General features: G+C 47.3%; 1 protein-coding gene across 5 annotated transcripts in view; it reads left to right on the plus strand.

Moving 5' to 3' along the window:
- The window catches only part of SLC4A11 (solute carrier family 4 member 11), a 93,889-nt gene that overhangs the window by 11,345 nt on the left and 62,788 nt on the right, over positions 1-19,756 (plus strand). For all 5 annotated transcript variants that reach the window (XM_048304159.1, XM_048304157.1, XM_048304158.1 and 2 more), the window contains 2 exons: positions 6,140-6,190; positions 17,083-17,226. In XM_048304159.1, coding sequence (XP_048160116.1) covers positions 6,140-6,190; positions 17,083-17,226 — 195 coding nt within the window. The remainder of the gene's footprint in view (positions 1-6,139; positions 6,191-17,082; positions 17,227-19,756) is intronic.

Raw genomic sequence — 19,756 nt, forward strand, 5'->3', positions numbered from 1 at the left:
CTGTCCTATTCTGCTGTGATGCTGTTGTATTATCAAAGGAGTTGGAGGCTTCCTTGTCCTCCTACAGTTGAGCTCTTGCTGCACACTGAGATTTTTAAACCCAATTTCAATCAATGCTCCATATAATTAAAAAATTCCTCCTCTCCTACAGGTTTCCCCTGAGGTATTGTTTCTTGTGTGTGGGATTTTCTCTTAAGTCTCTGTTTCTGCTGACTTTGGGTGGAGAAGGGGAGCAGCACCATTTAGCTGTGGGGTATTTAAAGCACATAAATTGTGACTCTGCCATTGCCCCAAACTGCAGGAACCTGAGTGCAGCTTCCAGATCCCTTGTGCAGGAATCCCTTTGTCCTGGGATGTTAATTCATGCTGGGGTGGAGAGAGCAGAGAATAAGAAGAGATCTGGGTTTTGTATTTAACACCAGGTCTGGTGCAGCCTTGGATAGGGGAAGCTGCATCATCTTCCCCCAGTTTGAAGCCTTGAATGAGACCATAAATTTGTCCAAGCTGCAACTGTCCCTGGATCTGTTTGAGGGGATGCAACTTAAGTGTAACATTCCCCATTTTACATTTAATGGTGGTGGTGGTGGACATTGACTGGCAAACTCCTGGAGCCAGCTGGAAGTGGCCAAGTCCTTGCTGCAAAGCTAAAGCCCTGCATGTCTTCTGGGAGGTGGATTTTTTTCCAGTTACCCATCCCGTTTCTGCCCAGTTGTCTGACTGGGCAGTTCAGTCTGTTGCAGTAATTACTAATTCTTCCTGGAAGGAAATGGGGAAAGTCTAAAGGCTTTCTCAGCACAAACAAGTGATTTTTGTGGTAACTTCCTGCTTGGAGTCTGACGTGTTTTGTTTTATCAGCTTCGAGGCAAGACATTGCATGTGCTGATGAGTCTGAGAAATGTCCTCAGAGCTCCAGCAAAAAATGGTGGAAATTGAGGTTGTTGAAGAAGCTGTGGCTGTCCCATCCCTGGAGGTTGGATGGGGCTTGGAGCAACCTGGGATAGTGGAAGGTGTTGGAATATGGGGTTGGAACTAGATGGGGTTGGAACAAGATGGTCTAAGTCCCTGCTGACCCAAAGTGTTCTATGAAATTGGGATATTGAAGCACACCGTGAGTAAAAGATAATGAAAATGCTGATGTTTTTCTCACCAGAACTTCTGGGGCAACTGAATTCTCCAGATGTATGAGCTGCTCATGTTCAGAGACAACCCAGGAACTGCCAATATGAAAGGGCCTGTAAATAAAAAAGTGCTTCCCCAGTACCTCTTTCAAACTGGTGTTGTCTCAAAGTAAACTCCAATTAAATATCAAGGCACCAGATCTGTTAAGAGATTTACCAGAGAGGAATCATAGAAGCTGAAGGCTGTGGTAGTACTTGTAGAAAGCTTTTGCAGAGCTGTGTTTCACTTCAATATAAGGCTTGTGCTGCAAAGGGCTGTTTACTTGGAAGATGCCAGCACAGAACATTTGTAATTGAGTTACCAAAGTATCCCGAGAATGTGTTTTTATTCATAATCCTCCAGTATTGCAAGGCTCAAGAGAACTTATTGCTAACTTTAAAGCAAGGGAGTCAAAATGGGTTATTAGATCGGAGACATGGTGCCCACAGGAATTTAATAATGGAGGATGGCATGGCAGGGCTTTGTTGTTCAATGTAAATGTAAAAATGATAAGAATGTAAGAAATCAGGAAATATACCCACTTCCTATCTGGTGCTTCCCGTGGCGGATCAGCTGTTTTCATCCCAGTCCTAAAACCAAGCACTTTAGACAAGAACAGCAAACTTGACTCTGCTACCACTTAAAAAATAAATGTCATATCTAGGTCTGGTGGAAGGTGTCCCTGGCCATGGCAGAGCGTTGAACTGAATGGTCTTTGAGCTCCCAGCTCAAACCATTCTGTGATTCTCTGATATTCCTCTGCCTTTGTAGCTCTTGGGGTCACTGCATTTGCCTCAGCTCGGCTTAGCCATGAAATCTTCAGTTGTATCCTTGAGTCTAGAAAAAGCAGCTTTGTTTTCTCTTTTGCAGCACTTCAGCTCTTCACCTCTGAATTCAGCTCTCAGAAAGCTCAGACATTTTCCTTTTGAGAAAGGAAGGAAGTGGTAACACCATGTGCCTCTCCAATTTAGTCTCATCGAACAGACATCCCTGCAGGGAATAAGGTGGGGTGGCAGTAGGAAGTTACTTTCTGGAGTAAATTAACTTTTAGAAAAGAAGAGTGCTGCTTAAGAGCTGTACCATGTGCTTTTGGGCACGTAGTGGAAAGTGTCACCTTGTTCTGCCTTTGGATAGGGAGAGCAATTGGAGAGTCTGGTTGTCCTTGTAGATGATGGGTGAGAAAGTGTCTGGAGAGTGAGGGCAGGACCTCTCTGAGAGATACCAGAGGCACAGGAATGAGTTGTTGCACTGTGCATCTTTGCTCCTTGGGGTAGTGCTTTCCAGCTTTGTCTCTAGAAGACTTTGTCTTGCTAAAATTTCTTTGCTTGGATTTTTTCTTTAATTGTTGAAGTCTTTGTAAGAAAACCTGGGTGAAAGAACGGGCAGCATGGGTTTGGTGGATCCGAGGCTGTGGAGAGGGGGAACCCCTGAGCCCCTGCACTTCGCAGGCTGGAGGAAGATTTATCCTTCATGGAAACACTTCTGCAACTTCAGGCAAACCCTGGAGCATTATCATGTTGATACCTAATGAATTTGGAGACTTGTACTCCTGCCCAGGCTTCCCTAAGCCCAACAATTGCATTGATCGCTGCGGTGTTTCATAACTGGCCCTTGGTTGAACTCTTTTTAATTTCAGGAGTGGAGGTGAGGTGGGGAGAGGAAATGCAAGGTTGGTGTGTGCGTCAGGCAGTGGCTGCTGGAGCAGACAGGGCTCAGCCTTGCTGTCAGTTCTGCACAACCCGAACCCATCGCTCCCGTCCGCAGCAAAACCCGGCCAAGGAGCCGAGACCTTGCATGTGAAATCCCGTAAGCGCTGGGAGAGGGGAGCAGGTGGAGCCTGCTGATGTGTTTGTGTTGCTGGCTGCTCCTGAGCCTGCACTTCCACACGAGCCAGCTGGCCTTGTCCTTAGGTAGCATCCCTCAGCGTAAGGAATGCTTGCTCCTGACTGGGGGAATACAGGGAGAAAGGGACTGGGGTGTAAGGAGGGAAGAGATTAATTGGACTGCCCCTGAGATCTGTCTGGTTTGTTCTGCACAGTTAAAAACTTGGGGTTGTTCAGCCTGGAGAAGAGGAGGTTCTAGGGTGACCTCCCTGTGACATTTTATGCTTAAAGGTGGCCTTTAAGAAAGATGAGGACCGGCTTTTTAGAAGGGCTTGTTGGGATAAGACAAGGGGTGATGGTTTTAAATGAAAAGAGGTTTAGATTAGACACAAGGAAGAAACTCTTTGCAATGATGGTGGTGAAATACTGGACCAAGTTACCCAGAGATTTGGTGGACACCCCATGGCAGGAAATACTCAAGATCAGGCTGGATGGGGTGCTGAGCAGCCTGATCTAGTTACAGATATCCCTGCCCATGGCAGGGAATGTGGAGAAGACCTTCAGAAATCCCTTTCAACCCAAATTATTGTATGAAAAATCGGGTGAATGTTGTGTTCTTCAGTGCCTCAGAGGTGCAGATGCCGTAGCTCCCAATTTACCCTTCCTACCTCCACTTGTGCTGCTGATCCCTGACCTTTCAGCTTCTCCCATGGCTCCCTGCCTGTGTCTGGGCCTGTGTAAACACCCATCACCTTTTACCTCCTGGGCACGCCACACACAGGTTCCTGACGTCAATGTGCCCCTTCCGTGGGGGATGTAACAGCTTTTCCAAAGGCGCCAACAAGGCTGTTTGGAAGTCTGAATTGGGTTGGTGCTGTGGGACAGCATTATGTTGGGAGAAGACAAATTACCAGGGCTGGATTTTCGCCAGGACATAGTAGGGTGAACGCCTGACTTTTTTTCCCCCCCCAAACGTGCCATTGCATCTTTAATTACAAGGTTAAGACCTCTGGTTTATGACTCATCTGAAAAAAACAGCACCTTCACCATAATTACCCGAGCATGTTGCCGGGGGGATTGTGGCTCGTTAGTGACTCAGAGGAACCACTAGCACCTAATGAAATGGCACTGCCTGCTGTAACACCCCAGCCTTGCCCTTTTCATGCCTGGTCCAAGCAGGGACCAAACCAGTCTCCCATAAAGAGGTGATGCCAACCCAGGCAATGGTGCAGTTGGAAGAAACCAACCAATTCCCCATCATTAGACAGCATCAACCCACAGAAGTAGCTGTGTTCAGTTGAAGGAAAAGCAAAGTGTCTCATTTAGCCCAGTGAAGGATGAACATGTTGCTGCAGGCTCCCTCAGAAAGCCATAAGAGGAGTGAGAAATGGATAAACCATCCTGGTGGGAATGTGGATTCCTTGGGTAATCCGCCTGCTGAGGCGTATTTTGTTTGTTTCCCTGAAATACGTAAATGCAATCATTGCACAATAAGAGCCTCTTTAAAAACTTTCCTTTGATCATTAACATGCTAATCAGTCGGGATGGATCTTCTCCTTCCCTTCCAGGTGGAGGGAAACAATTGACTCGTGTAATGGGTGCCCCTTGGCCACAGTTCGGTGCCGTTTGTTCCTCCGGCCCATTGTTCTGGGATGAACTTTGGAACATTGTGTTTCTCCCTTGGACCAGACACTTGGATTGCCCTCTGGTTTATGTGCTGGCTCCTTTTTTTTTAATGGCCATCAGGGTATCCCTTCAGGAACCTGTCTGCACTGGAAGGTCTGGGTGGTGACAAGTGACAGGGCTGGGAGGTGCTGCTGTCAGTGGCGTGACTTTGCATCCGTCATGTGCACAAAAGGCTCCCGGGGGAGCAGGAGGAATTGCGAGGCCTGCAAACACGGCACACTGTACAAGGGAATAAAGAGCCTGCAACCTGGAAGCCGAAAGTTAGGGGGCAGAGAAAGGGTCTTTGGGAAACAGTGTCATACCTCAAAGGAAAAGCAGGAAGCCTAATCTGTAGAACAATAAGGCAGGCAAAACCTCTTTCCTTGTTGGCCCAAATTCATCCCAGGCTTGCGTAGGTAATGTTTGATTAGCCTAATGAAGTGGGGAAAGACAGAGCAAACCTATTCCTCTTTCTGATTGCATTTTGGCTGGGAAGAAGTGTGTGAAGAGGCAGCAGCATTGAGCACCAGGTTTCCAAAGGGCTGCTTGGGTGACTCCTGCTCAGGGCTTGAAGTCAAGAGCTCTGTTACTCACTGTAAAATGGGCCATGCACCTGCACAGGGGAGCTGCTGCCTGTGTCCATGCAGGCTGAGCTGTCACCTTTTGTCAGTGTTCAGAACAGCCAGGCTGGGTTTGGGCACCAGGCCTTGATCGCACCTGAGAGCAGGTGCTGCTGTGCTCTGTTATCCCACAAAGAAATGTTCAATACCCGCTTTGCCAGCAGTGAATTGCAGAACTGACTCGCTACCAAACCCCTTGTTCCCTGATAAATGATGGGGATACATCCCTGCTGCTGTTGTGTTGGTGGATTCGCTCTTGCTCAGCATCATTTCCCGTTTGTGGCTTCCTCACCAGCCCCTGTTGGTGCAGATGGTGCTGGCTGCAGGACCCCAGCTCAGGAAGTGGGCCAAGGAAGGCTGGAGTGTTCTGGGGCTTATCTTCAAGTGCCAAGCACTGTTTGGGGGTTATCCTAATGATTAGGAGGAGCAGGATGAGCAGTGAATCCCCATTTTCATTGAAATTGAGTTGTTTTTTCTACATCAAACTGGTTCTTTTTATCTGAGCACAAGGTACAATTGGGCTTCATTATGGCTTGTATTTTTACAAAAAACCTTTCAGATGCTCAGCATGTATTATTGCTGACATACTTGTTCAAGTTTGGTAAATCCCTGAAATGATCAGACTCATCCTGATCTTTAGTCTTGTTCTTTTGTGGTCCCAGCCCAGGATGTCTGAGGCTTTTATTCAAGTACTGCCTGTGGCTGTAAAGGAAAGTTCTGGTAAATATTATGACATCAATAAGCAAAAGGTTACATTTACCACATTCAGGAGAATCTGATGCCTGCAGTATTTTGGGCCTGGTTTTCTGCTGGAAAGTGAAGACATTCAGCATCTTGATGATTCTCATGTTTCGTTTTTTCTGTCTTCTCCAGAGTCTCCACCAGCAGCGATGTCAAGAAATGGATACTTCTTTGAAGAGAGTGGCAAGTATCGTTTGACTTTTTTGTGCACACACCTTATTGGAGGGAGAGCTGCACTGCAGGGGTGGCTGAAAACCTGACATGGGTGATACAAAATCCATGTAGCTGAAGTGTGATGTAAAAACAATCTGGTGTGGTGGTTGTGTAATCTTGTCCTGGGAGCAGGCTCCGTGTTTTTAAATCCTGTAGATGTTTGAGATAGTCAGGCAGTAAATAATCAACTCCACATTGTCATCAGTGACTGTTCTGGGTGGCTCCTTGTTTTTCAAGTTCTTTCATGATGTTTTCCTGTCATACAGCCTGGCAGGTATATTTGCTTGTCTTTTTCTGGAGTGGGGATCGTGCGTGGGTGTTGGATCCCTTTGGAGACATCCAGCCAAGGAGCATCAGGCAAATGTTGGATGGCTCTGGCAGACACATCTTTTAGTGCAAAGATTGGGATTTTTTCCTTTGAAGCAAGATTAAATGGTGGCATTTGGAAACTTGGATCATCTGCCTCAACTTGGATCATCTGCCTCAAAGGTGACCGAGATCTTGGAGATACTGCACTGACAAAGGGACAGTTGAAGGGCAGTGAAGTCCCAGCTTCTCTGCTGATTTGGGAGAAATAGAAAAATGGAATAATTTTAGTTGGAAAATACTTTAAAGATAATCTAGTTCCAACTCCCTGCCCTGTGTTTTCCCCTAAAATAGCATGTGTGTAGGGTATTAGGGAGGGACCTTCTGGAGAGTTCCAGCCTCTTCAGGAAGTAGTCCCTGAGGGCTTGGGGCTTCCTGCCCTTGGGAGTGCTGGGAATATTCAGGACTTCCAAAAGGTGTGAGGAAAAGACTAAAATTCTCTGCTTATTTAGGCCCTTAGATGCTTGCAGCTGCCACAAGGCTCATCTTTCTTGTTCCAGGGGGTCAAGCCTTAGGTTGACATCTGGAAGGGGAAGCTGAATGTCTGCCAGGCGTCAGCTGATCCAGCACCGCTGGTGGCAGCACTTCCTTTGGCACTGGCTCTCCTCTTCTCGTACAAAGAACCAATTTTGGGGAGTCAAAGGATGAAACTGGGAGCCAGTCCTCTCATCTCTAGTCAGAGGTGTTTTCTGGAGGCTGGGTCGAGTTGCAGAGGGGCAAAAAGTAATGCCTGACCTCAGGGAGGTTTTCTGAGGGTATGTGGGGCACGAGGTCTGGGTAGCCCTGCTCCTTCCTTCCTTCCCACCTCACTTGTGGGCTCTTGGGATGTGGTCGGTGCTTTTCTGAGGACTGGGAATGTGAGAAGATGACCCAGATTGGGACCTGGAGAGGTGACTGAGCCTCCAGCTTCTGGTTGAGAGCAGTGTAAGGGCTTGGGGAGAAACACTGCTGGTTTTGGAGGCAGGACAGAGCCCTACTTCATCCCAAACATTTCTGCCACAGGGAACACAAGCCCAGCTGTCTGTCCTAACATCTTAGGCGGCTCTACATGTCCCCTTTCAGGACTCACCGTCTTGCCTTCCTCAAACTATCCCCACAAACAACAAAAAAACCCCAAAAGCAGATCTCTGAATGTTTTTTTTTGTAGTTGTGGCATCCTCTGTGCAAATCTCTGAGAGAGGCTTCTTTTTTTGTCGACTTGGTGCCATGGCAATGGGCATTTCTGCCCTATATTTGTGTTATTACTCATCTTCCTCCTTTGTCTTAAGGAGACAGCACCTTGGAGCTGCCTCTGAGGGCTTCAAGAAGCTGTTTGGTGCTTTCCTGTTGTGCTTCTGTGTGGTTTGGGGAAGGAGAGGATGTTGCTTGTGAGTTCCTCCTCAGCCCGCACGCAGTGCTGAGCGTTGTGTTATTCACGATTGGAAATACAGTGGATTTCTTGGTTATGTCACGCTTAAATCTGCTGTCACTCTTACTCCTCATTACAAACTGACCTTTTGGAAGAGTTCAGCTGCTGTGGAGTCATGAGTCACCTTCTGCTGCTTGATTGAGCCGAGGCCTTGGAGTGTATGGACAGCACATCTTGGAGGCTGCTGGTGTGAATGTTCCCACCCTGCTGCGAGGCGCTGCTTTGGTGATCTCTCTGCAGGAGTTTCGTGCTCTCAGATTCTCAAATCCTTCACCCCAAAACATCATCGGGGCTGGAGGAAACCACAGACAAAGACGTTACCTTTTCACAGGGTTTCAAAGCAGCTTGTTTTGAAACGGAGCTACAAAATCACCGAGCTGCTTTGTGGCACCACTTGTGGGGATCTGCCAGGCAAGAGATGCCCTTGCCCCACCTCTGAAATAATAAAAATCCCCAATCTCCTAATGCTGTGTTGGGAGAGAGCAAAGAAAAAAATAAACCTCTTTAATTCTGGTTTTTTTGGACACTTCCCTCCCCTCCTCCTTTCTCAGCAGAGGAACATCTTTTGATACTCCTGCTCTGCGTAGAGTAGCGCTTTTCCCTTATCTCCTCCTGGGATCTTGCATATACATATGGTTTTCTGTATTCTTAGTAATTAGGATGTTTTTGTTTCTGAGCATATCTGAGGCTCTGTTCAGAGCCTGGGTCTGTCTTTTGCCAGCTAACTTTTCTTTACCCTCCTTGTGTTCTCAACAGCAGCTGCAGCGATGTTAAAATTTAAAAGCTGAAACCTCATTTTTAGTTGAAAGGGTTGTGGTGAGGGTGATCTTGGCTTCGGCACCGAAGCAGAGCTTTGGAAGAACCTCTTGGATGTTTACATCCATAAAAACTTCAAGTGTTTAATAATTTGTAGCTCTGTTAATTACTGAGGAGCTGGGGAAAGCCCTGGAAGGATTTTCTAGTGAATTAATATGTGGCTGTTTGGGAAGTTCAGTGGGTTGTTGTAGTCCAAACTATCTCCCAGCCTAACTAGCTAAACATCTGGAAAGTTTATCAAGGAGACCATGTCTTCAGCTTTAAGTTCAAATTTCTCCCTTTTTCTGGAAGAACTTGAAAGCCACTTTTGTGGCTTTTAGTGCCTTGCATGAGGTAAAGACTTAAAATGTAGCTGGGGAAAAAAATGTGGTGAGTAGTTTGTTCTGTACAGGCAGTATTAAGAGGAAAAAGAAGGAATTATATTTGTGCCTGCCCAGTTGGAGATTTCTGATTTGAGTGTGGTGGCAGCAGATTTGATGGCAGCTGTTGGCCATGCTGTTTCCAACCCATGTTTATTGTCATTTTTTATAGTCCTCTGCCACCTTGCTGATGAAAATCCATGGTTTTACTCATTTTTTGAGCCTGTGGAAGAAGCCTCTTGCACAAACAAACCTGGCAGGGCCTGATGATAATTGGTGTCCCCCTCCCTGTGTCTTAAAGTCACTTAAATCTTCTGTTAAGGTTGTTTTGACAAATGAGTTTTCTTTCTGGTGAATTTAAGTGAGCAGTGAGATGATTGTGTAGCCCCAGTCCAAACCCGGGGATAATTGGAGTCCTGATGAAATGCAGCTCGGCAATCAGGGCTCAGAATTGACTCATCAAGCCCCCCATTGTCTCTTGTGAGCATCCTGCACTCTCCTTGTGGAGGTGGATGAGCTCTAAAGGCCCCGGAATTACCTGCAAGTGATTAAATTCTGCCTAAATTATGATGAGGTTTTTATCTGAGCCAAGGATTTTCCCTGATAAGACACAAACCCAGAAGTTTTCGGGTTCCTCTTGCAACATCCAAGGGAAGGAATCCCAGTGCAGTGCTGGGGATATCTGAATTGTTGCATTGTTTTAAAGCTGGCTCAACATCCTGCAGCTTAAATTTATTTTTTTTTTCTAGTCTTCCAGAGCAAATCCCTCACTGCTTGGTCTCCTCTGACTTATTAATTGGTTTTGCTGGCACAATAAATCACAGTTGTGTTGAAGGGCCCCAAGGCCCCTGTCTGGCTTGGGATGTTTGGATATATTTTATCTGCTTGTTTTTGTTTTTCAGTTTGCAGTTCAGCTTGGTATGTGTGGTGGGGGGGGGAGTGGATTTTCTTTCTTTTCTCTTTTTTTTTTTCTTTTTTTATATTTGACTTTGTTTATCTTGGAATTGTTTGCTTAACTAGGAGATTAATTTAAATGTTTTTGTGAAACAAATCCTTTCACAGTGGCTTTTTCCCCCGTGTGATGCCCAGTTTGCCAGCAGGAGGTGAACTGCTGCTACCTGTGGGAGAGCACCAGGGGGTGGCTCACAGGTCTCTTGCAGATTTTTGTTTCTGGAATTATCAGGAGGTCTCTAATAAAATGATAGAAGGAACACCCCTGATTTCTGAGGGTTCTGCTGCAAAACTGAAACTCCACGTGCTCCCGTGTTCTGTAAAAACAAAACAAAAAACCCCAACAACACTCCACTGAATTACTTGGATTATTCACAACATTTCCTAGAAATCTGGCTGCAAAATACAATACTGGAATTAATTCAAAAGTGCCTGGGTGTTGTTTGGTTTTTTTTTTTTTTTTTTTTTTGGTTTTGTTTTGGAGTTGGTTTTGGGTTTTTTTTTTTTTTTGCAGCAGATCAGCTCTTGCAGTTCTGTTATGAATTATCACTGAAGTGGCAAGGGAAGCTTGATGTTTTCATCTGGCTCTTCATGACAAAAGACTCAAGTAGGGTTGGGAAGATGCAGCTGAGGTTATGGTCGGCCAGCAGTGCAGGGATCTGGGAGAGGTTGCAGCTCTGCTCTTGGTGACTCACCTGCTCTGCACTTTCTACCTCTGGTTTGGTTTTTTTTTTCCTTTCCAAGAGGAGGTTGTGGTTTTATCTGTGCTCTTGAGCTTAGGTAGTGGATTGACATCATCGTAGCAGGTGGTCATTGCTCTAGAAAATCTCTATCTGATGGGCTCCCAGGGACTGCTGGAGAGCCAGGAAGCATCACCCAACACTTCTGGCTCTTAAGGTACCCGTGGAAGGTCTGGCATTAGGGGACACTTCTTTAAATCCCGTTTACATGATCTGAAGATCTGCCTGTGCCAACCCAAATTATTTGGCTTAATCATAAAGTGATTTATTTGAACTGGGACCCTAAAGACCATCTGTTCCACCCCTTGCCATGGAAAAGGACACCTTCCACTTGACCAGGTTGCTCCAAGCCCTGTCCAGCCTGGCCTTAGACACTTCCAGGGAGGAGGCAACCACAGCTTCCCTGGGAATCAATAAAGGAGTTTTTCTAACCAAGGCATGCAAGATAATTTCTGTGTCCTCTTGTCAGCAGCAGACCCTCAGCAGTCCAACCATGAGGTCTGGTCTGGGGACACTCCCAGCCCCCCAGCTGTCTCTTGGGCTGGCACAGTGTCCCTGTGGCTGCCAGGGCTAAGTCTCCTCAGGACAAAACCAGTGAGCCTTGCCAGGGATTCTTTCAGCTGTGAACCAAAGGAAAACCTTAAAATCCTAGCAAGCATCCAGCTTTATTTAATCATTGTGGCTTACAGTTTTCATTGGGTGGGAGACAGCTTTGGGTGCTGCTGGCTGGCTGCAGCCCTGCAGTTGTTCTTGTCTCTGAAATGCAGTAATTTGTTAGGAGGGAAGGGATTTTTCGTGATTCTTATCATTCAGAACAAGAAGTGAGCCCCAAACTCTGCAGTTTAACCTCAGTAGAGATGTGTAAAATTTAGGCACACGTTTACCTAAAAAGTGTTGTTACGTCAATGTAATTGCTCTCATTTGATCTGGGGGGAAAAAAAAAAAAGAGAATTATTTTGGTGAGTAGGTGATTATGCTGGAATCAGCCTATGAGATGTGCCCACAAACTTGCTTTGGTTCATGTGTGAGTAGGGTGCTGTTTAAACCCTGTTTTTCTAGAATGATCTGGAGACTGAAGAACTGATAACACTTGTATAAAGTTCTTCCAGGTCTCTTCTGAATCCTCCAGTTGCTCTCTCCCTGCCAGAGTTAACTGGCTGGAAGGTTACCTAACCTACGGAGGCACCAGGAATCTGTGCTTTCTGTGCAGAGTGTAAAGGTCAGGATGGAGGTGGAGGCTCCATTATTAATTGAGTTTCCTTTCTCACCCAAAGTTGGGGATTTGGGTGTTTTCCGAGTGGCGCGGTGAATCGGAGCCTGCAGGGAGAGAAGCAAACCCTCTGAGAGCTGAGAGCTCAGGTTAATTAAAACTTCACGCCTTTCTTGAAAATTAGTGTCTGTTCTTGGCTAGAGCAAGTTGAAAATCCACGAGGAGAAAGCTTAGGTGAAGGTGACTTTTTTTAACCTAATGCCAGTATTATTGCCAGTTTTTAGGCAGATATAGGGCTTAAATCTCTCTTGAGTTCCCTAATACTCCATTACAGCTGAGCATTTGGGATGCTCAAAAGAACCAGGCTGGATTTTAGGGTAATGCCCATGTCCCAGTTGATGCGCCTTTACCTTTAAAAGCTATTGAATATATATTATTATCATTGATTCCGTTGACCTTCTGTACTTGACCTGTAATTCCTCTGAGAAAATGGATGCAGAAATGGGTTTTGGGCTCTTTCAAAACAGTTTGCTGCCTTTTGGGCCTAAACACTCACCTGAGAAATCCAAAAGGGCTTTTAACATGACAAGCTGGTAGTGTGGGATTGCCAATCATAGCTCAAAAAGCCTCTTTTAATGTAGTTTGAGGTTCCTGGCTTTCTGAGGAGATTTTTTTGGAGGGGTTAACTACCACTCATGAAGAGGAGGCGATGCAATTCCATGATCCTGGAAGCTGGGGCTTGGATTTGAAGGAGGGAATAGGCACTGCTATAAATGAGAACAGTTTTCCAGGCTTGGAGAGGAGATTGCCTTGGTAATTGAGGGTAAAAACCAGTTGCTTCCAGAAAACTGCTCTGAGTCAGTGAGTGGCTCGTGCCCGCAGATGTTGGTTAAAGCTCCACAATTGGCTTTGTCACCTGAGACACCCCGAGAGGTCGTGCAGGGGCTGTGGCTGGAATAATTCCCATCCCCTGGGGTGTGAGAGGATGTTTTTAGTAATAAAACTGCTTTTCTCCCAGGAAATTGAGCTTGATTAAGATTTTTGGCTTTCCTGGAGAAGCCTGCAGCCCTTGGGCTGGGAGTGCTGCTCCCACTTCAGCTTTTCCAGGGAATATATCTGAAGTGGCTGAGCACTTCTGTGCTCAGATATATTCAGTGAGCTTCCTGCTCACTGCAACTCTGCTGATTTTATTGCCCACACTGCCAGGTGCCACCAGAGCAGCGGTGGGACACATAATGCCACCTCTGATGGCAGCAGGTGCAGTCACTGCTGCTCCCTACAGAGCCCTGGGTGCTAAAACTCAGCTCCAAAGCAAAACAGCTGCAGGGCAGGCACCTTGTCAGAGCTGTGAGGAGGATGAGAGCAGCAGGAGCCAGGAGATGGAGCTGCAAATGTGAGGAGAGTGAAGAGAGAAGGCTGGGGATGGAATCCTAGAATCCTGGAATGGTTTGAGTTAGAAGGAACCTTAAAGATCATCCAGTTCCACCCTCTTGCCATGGGCAGAACAGCATCCATTAGACCAGGTTGCTCCAAGCCTCATCCAGCCTGCTCTTGGGTGGATATAGGGATATTAGAGCACAGTGGGTCTGGGCCAGGGATGAGTTACAGAAGAAAGGGTGATTCTTTCCTCTGTAATTCATGCTTTGGAGGGGAATCACCAGAGAAATCATAAGTATTCCTTTTTTTTTTTTCTTCCCAGCACCTGCATAAAATGGGGGGCTGGTTTATTTTCATGTGGCATAGGATGGGCTGAGGAAAGCCCTTAAGGCAGAAGAGGATTTAAGGTGAAAGCATCTGCTGCTTCTGGCTGCAGAGGGTGAGGAGGGGGTTTTGTTCCTGCAGCACTGAAGGATGCTGCTTGCTCTCCTTGGTCTCATGCACTTCCCATATTCTCCATTTCTTTGTCCTAAAATGAATCCTGCAGGGTGGGCTGAGAGGGATTATCCCGACCACAATGTGTTCTTCATGGTGCAGGAGGGCTGCACTGATCTCTGCCAGCTTTAACTGTATTCCCAGCTCCTCCTCAGCCAAACCTCTTTCCTCCAGTGCCTTCAGACCATATTTCAGGCTGAAGTGGCACTCCTGTGCTCAGAGCTCTGACTGGCCATCTTGTGGCTCGTGGCACTTCAGCAAATGCTGCCTTCATCTGAAGGTGCCAACTTGCGGTGATAAAAATGGGGGGAACACCAATTTGGAGATCTTAAACTCTCCCCCAGGAAATCTGATGCCAATGGAAAGGTATTTAACTCTGCCCTCTGCCTCCGAAGCAACTGCTCCTGACAAAGCCTGTGAAGAGTTACTGGGACTTCCATATGGAAACGTGATTGGTATCTGCACAAATTCTGCAACAGCCACATGAGATCCTGCTCTGAACTTCTGCAAAACACTCATCAAACTTCCAGAGGAGCTGAACAGCTTCTGCTGTCGCTTGTGGCATCTGCTGCCCTTCAAGCAGCGGGGGTGGCACTCGGTGAGCATCAGGGAATGGGGAAGGAAACAGCTGCCAGGGCTGGAGGCAGGGCTGGAGCTCAGAGGGAAGGTGCATCTGCCACGCACACAGCCCGTGTCACCTCGAGGTCACCCTGCCTTTGACAGCCGTAAACTGCTCGTGGTTTCAAACTCCGGGCAGACTAAATAGGCTGAGGGATTCCAAACAGGAGCGGTCTGAAGCCTGGAGGTGGTTCAGTGACAAAGCAGACACCTGTCTGGGAGTGCAGTTCCTGTCCAGCCCAGGTTGGGGATTATTTGCAACCCGAGTGTTTTGTCCGTCCCTTGCCCAAGGGACTCGAGGCTCAGCTGCCTTTTGTTCTGCTCTTTCCTCCCCTAAAGAGGGAGGAACAGAGGATGCTTTCCTTGCCAGAGTCCTCGCTGACCTCTGCCCAACCCTCTGATCCTACTCCACCCTTGCCCTTCTTCCAGCTCCTGGGCTGCTTCTGTCCTGTCTCCAGCCCTCTCTGTTTTCAGGGGCCACCACTGCCACCCTCTTATCAAACAAGTTTCAGTGGGTGGGGAGGGGAATAAATACTTTTCCCTGCTTGGCTTTTCCTTGTTTATCCATCTAATTCCATTAGGACAGGAAGGAAAAGCTCACCCATGTTCTCAGAGCTGGGTGCTCAAACCATCTTATGTGTGTCCCATCTGACCCAGTGAGTGGGAAGGTTGGAGAAGGAGCTCAAAACTTCCCTGAGGCTGCAATTCTGGAGGTGGTTGAGGTGGAAAAAGATGTCCCCAGGCTGATTCTTTTCCTTTGCAGGGTTGCCCAGACTCTCCTGGCACGGGGGGGAATGTCAGCACTGTGGGTGCTCAGCTTTGAGGAGAGATTACGGTGTCCGTCATGCGTTTTGGAGGAGCCAAACCCCAACTTTGGGACTTAGTTTGGGATCGAGATGCTTGTGTGGGACTTTGTAGTACTTCTGATGGCAGCAGGCACCTTGTCTGGCTGCTGTCCATCCCTCCAGGACACAGGCTACCCCTCAACCTGCCACACCTGCCAGCAGAGGTTTCGTATCTGATGGTGCCCACGGTGTTCAGGTGTTTCCTGTACTTTCCTCACCTCACTTTTTTCTGTCTGGACAAGTTTCCATCGTGCAGGGATGCAAACACCCTAAACTGTGCCAGCAGCAGAGGGTGATACCCTCGGTGTCCTTTGCTGGATGGGGACAGCAGCACCTTGGATGCTTTTTGAAGTCTTCAGAGCAGTTTTGAAAGGTCTCATTCACATTTATTCCTGTCAAGCTGTAAGGTGAAGGAGGCAAAGATCAGGAGGGGGTTTAATCTGAGGGGCTTTATCAGGTTTTCCACACCTTTCATAAGCAATTAGAAGTCTCATCTGGAGGCTTGAAGCTCCTGCAGCCCCACTGCACCCTTTGAGCCCTCTGGGGAGATGCTGAGCTCCATCAGCTCGTGGCAGGAAATGCTGCAGCCCCTGTCCTGTGTCACTGAGTTCCTGTTTGTGGCCTCACTCCTCTGGGTTTGTGTTTTGTGGTGGAGAACTGTCGGCTCGATCTCTCAGAGGCAGCATGTGCTGCTTTCAGCTGCTGCCTCCACATTTGCTTATATGAGGCTTTAAAAAAAGGCATCAATATTTTAGTTTCCATTCGAGCCTCTGCCTTGAAGCTCCCCCTTTTCATTTCACTGTAGTGCCTAGAGCCAGCTAATGAAATATCTCCCTCCTGCTTCAAATTAGGCATAAAAGACTTGTCAGAAGATGAGAAGAAGCTGCTGAATAATCCTGGTAATGTAAAAATCGACATTCTGTAATGTCCCTAATTCTCCCAATTAAACATGATACATGAGTGTGCTACAAGAGTCCTCCAGCTGCTCCATAACGAGATGTTGCAGGGGCCAGTTTGCTGTTGGAGGAGGCTGGGTTAAACTCTAATTAAAGCCTTGCAAAAGGCTAAGGAGTTGTTTGGTGTAATTAAGAAACTTGTCTCACATTCTCTGTGGTGCCACCCCCAGTGACCTTCTACTCTGCTCCGTGGGGAGCTGTGGGTCTCTCTGTCCATATCAGGTGTCTTCTTGGAAACTTCTTTTTTTTTTAAAATTTTTTTTTTTTCAACTTTTCCACCTGTAGTTTCAAGTTGCTGCGTTGCAAGACAGCAGCGTGGCCTTGGGCCGGCGGAGGTGTTTGATTCAGGGTGGGCTGGGGCACAGCTCTTGCTTTTGGTGGTGTTTTTATGGTTCCCGGTCAACATTTTCGTCCTTATGGTGTTTTTTACCTGAGGGGCACGAGGTTTTGGGGCTGGGCCTTGCTGCCCACACCGTTGGTGTGAGGCCAGAGGGACGAGCCCCTGAGGCCACCCCAAAACATACTGGGGTCATTTCTTGAACCCTCCGGCCCTCACGGGCCCTCAGAGCGGCCCCTCCCCAGGCCCCAGCGGCGGCAGAGGCCTTGCCAGCCATGGACTTGGACTCGGAGTCGGACTCGGACTCTTCGTCCCCCCCGGTGTCCAAGGATGGGCCCAAGGACAGCCTGCGGCCCTCTCATGGCACCCCCATCTCGTTGTCAGGGTACCTCAAGTGCGACACGGACGATGCGAAGGAGGAAGGGGCGGGCGAGGAGCTCTTTGACGGCGTCAACTCCACCATTGTGTCCGGGGACAGCATCCGCTTCTTCGTCAACGTCAACCTCGAGGGCACTCCCAGCGCCACCGGTGAGTGACCCCCAAAAACGGGGATGGGAGGGAGGTTGTTCCTGGTCGTGGGATTTCTTGGGATCAGGGCAGTTTGGGTTGGAAGGGACCTTAAAACTTATCTCTTTAAGGGTAGGGACACCTTCCACTAGGCCAGGTTGGTCCAGGCCCCATCCAACCCATCCTTGAACTTTGCTTCTGGCTCAGTGTTTTCATATCTTCAGTATTGCCTGTGGTAAATGGTGAGGGAGGAAGACAGCCAAGCCCTTCACCAAAAACTCCCGTCATTTTGTTTCAGTTCATATGCAACTCTGAACTTCTTTTTCTGCAGAAAATCAAACAAAATCCTGCTCACTTAATTTCCCGTAAAAGCCAGTGCTGATATTTAGTGAATCCTTTGAAAAGTGAAGCTGGAAGAGATAGGGAATCCAGATCTGAACTGACATCCCGTAAAGTGCCAGGCCAAGTCTGAGAAACAGACGGGTTTTTTTAGGAGAGGACAGAAATCAAGTCATACAGCTGAAGTGTTTTCTTCTGGGGCTGGTGGCTGTGACAATCTTGCTTAGAGGTAGCAACCATTTTGTTTTTCTAGAAAATGTTTTCAATTATAAGATAAATAGTTCTGAAATTAGACATAACTTAGCCTTCTTTATTCCCTGGAAGTGTTCAAGGCCAGGTAGGATGAGGCTTGGAGCAACCTGGTCTGGTGGAAGGTGTCCCTGCCCATGGAAAGGGTGTGGAACTGGATGATCTTTAAGGTCCTTTCCCACCCATTTTGTGGAAGCTGGATTTTGTGGGATGTGCCTGGGAAACCGCAGCTCTTGGACACAGCAGCCGCCTGGGTTTGTCCCAGCAGCTGGCACCTGCCTGTGTGGGCACTGGCTATTTTAGAGGTTAAATGCACGTGCTCTGGATTATTGTCGGTGTCACAGTGTCAGACAGTCCTTGAAGTTTGTTAGAAGTTATTTTTAGATTACATGCAAATCCCAATTGATCTGCAGCGGGCAGTTATTGGGAATGGTGATGCAGATTAGGCACGGCCTGGAGCCCTGTTTGACCGTCTCGGAGTCTGCTTTTTGGCTATGAGCGATGACTTGAACTTAGGAATAATATCCAGCAATTTCCAAGCCTGCAATTTTACAAATGTCATCTTAATTGAAAGATTTAAGGGAGCTGTGCTCTGCTATGACAAGTGTGGAGTTAATGCCGTGGGGTGCATTGTTTGGGGATGAGGAATGTGAATGCTGTGGATTCTTCTGCATCTGAAGAAGTTCACTTTCCTTGTGTGTCCTCCTGGGCTTTTTGTGTTTTCCCTTCCATTCAAAACAGGACAAAAAAGGCTTCCTTATTTCTCTGAAGCACTGCTGTTTGTGCTGGTGCTATTAGTCGTATCCTTTTTTTTTTTCAGCTGAGATGTTTAGGATTTTTAAGGAAAAATGGGCTTCTGGTATGCTGGGGTCCTGTTTGAAATGGAAGGATGATGATTTTTAAAATGAGCTTCAGGCAGAGCAGAAGTCCAGACTTTCAATATGGACATGTGTGAAAAGAGGTATTTTTTTCTTTTCTTTTTTCCCTCATTACAACATCAAAGTGATCCAGGTAGCCAAAATCCAGCTTTTTCGCTGTTAGGCATAGAATTCATCAGAGTCCAGGCATTGGAGTCATCTGGGCTATCAGTTCCTTTTTCAGAGGTGGTTTTACTGAAGTTTCTTCCAGGGTGGATTTTATACAAATAAATCAGTCTGTGGCTGCTGAGGGTGCAGCTGATCCTCCTGGAGGGGTGACTTTTTGGGTGGCTGAAGGTGGCTGAGATGAGCCCCTTAAGCTCTTCTAAGAAAAATAACCCTGAACTTCTGAGAAAAACCACCCAATTCCCAAACTGAGGTTTAATTATGCCCGAGCTGAGGTGTGTCTGGGTGTGAATTGTTCCCTATTCAGAAATTCCCTTCCATTGCTGCCATTCTTGGGAAGCTTTGGGAGGTTTTTTGTAATACTCAGGCTTTGATTTCCTGGAACAAAACTGTGGAGATGATCCTTTGCATGGATTGTCCAGAGCAAGACAAGCTGGGAAGGAGGGAGGAAGTAAAAGTAGGGTTTCTCCAGGCAATGCCAGATGCCCCAAACACTTCATTTCCTACCCCAAGGGAGCTGCTGCACCAGGATCCTACAAAATCCTCTGCTGCTCTGTAAACACAGAGGAAAACCAAGTGTGGGAATGACATCTTTGCATCCTCATCTCATTTTCCTGCATTCTGGGTGAAATGTTTGAGTCAAAATGTGGTCTCTTGGCTGAATGTGCTCCCCAGACTCTCTCTTGCTGGAGACTTTTTTTTTGGGTCAGCTGCTGTGAGGTTGCTGCCCACCTTAATACAGGGCTAAAAGATCCAAAATTCCCATTTGGAGAGGGGCTGAGTTGGAACCCTGGGGTCCAGGTGCTGGCAGGCAATGAAGGTGGAATTACAGGTGCAGTGACAGCTCTGCATCATCCTGTCGAGCTGTTGGTCTCTGTGATGTGTGTGCAGCTCTCCATGAGCATAACTGGATGCTCTCC

Source organism: Corvus hawaiiensis, chromosome 5, assembly GCF_020740725.1.
Source record: "Corvus hawaiiensis isolate bCorHaw1 chromosome 5, bCorHaw1.pri.cur, whole genome shotgun sequence".
Lineage (NCBI taxonomy): Eukaryota > Metazoa > Chordata > Aves > Passeriformes > Corvidae > Corvus > Corvus hawaiiensis.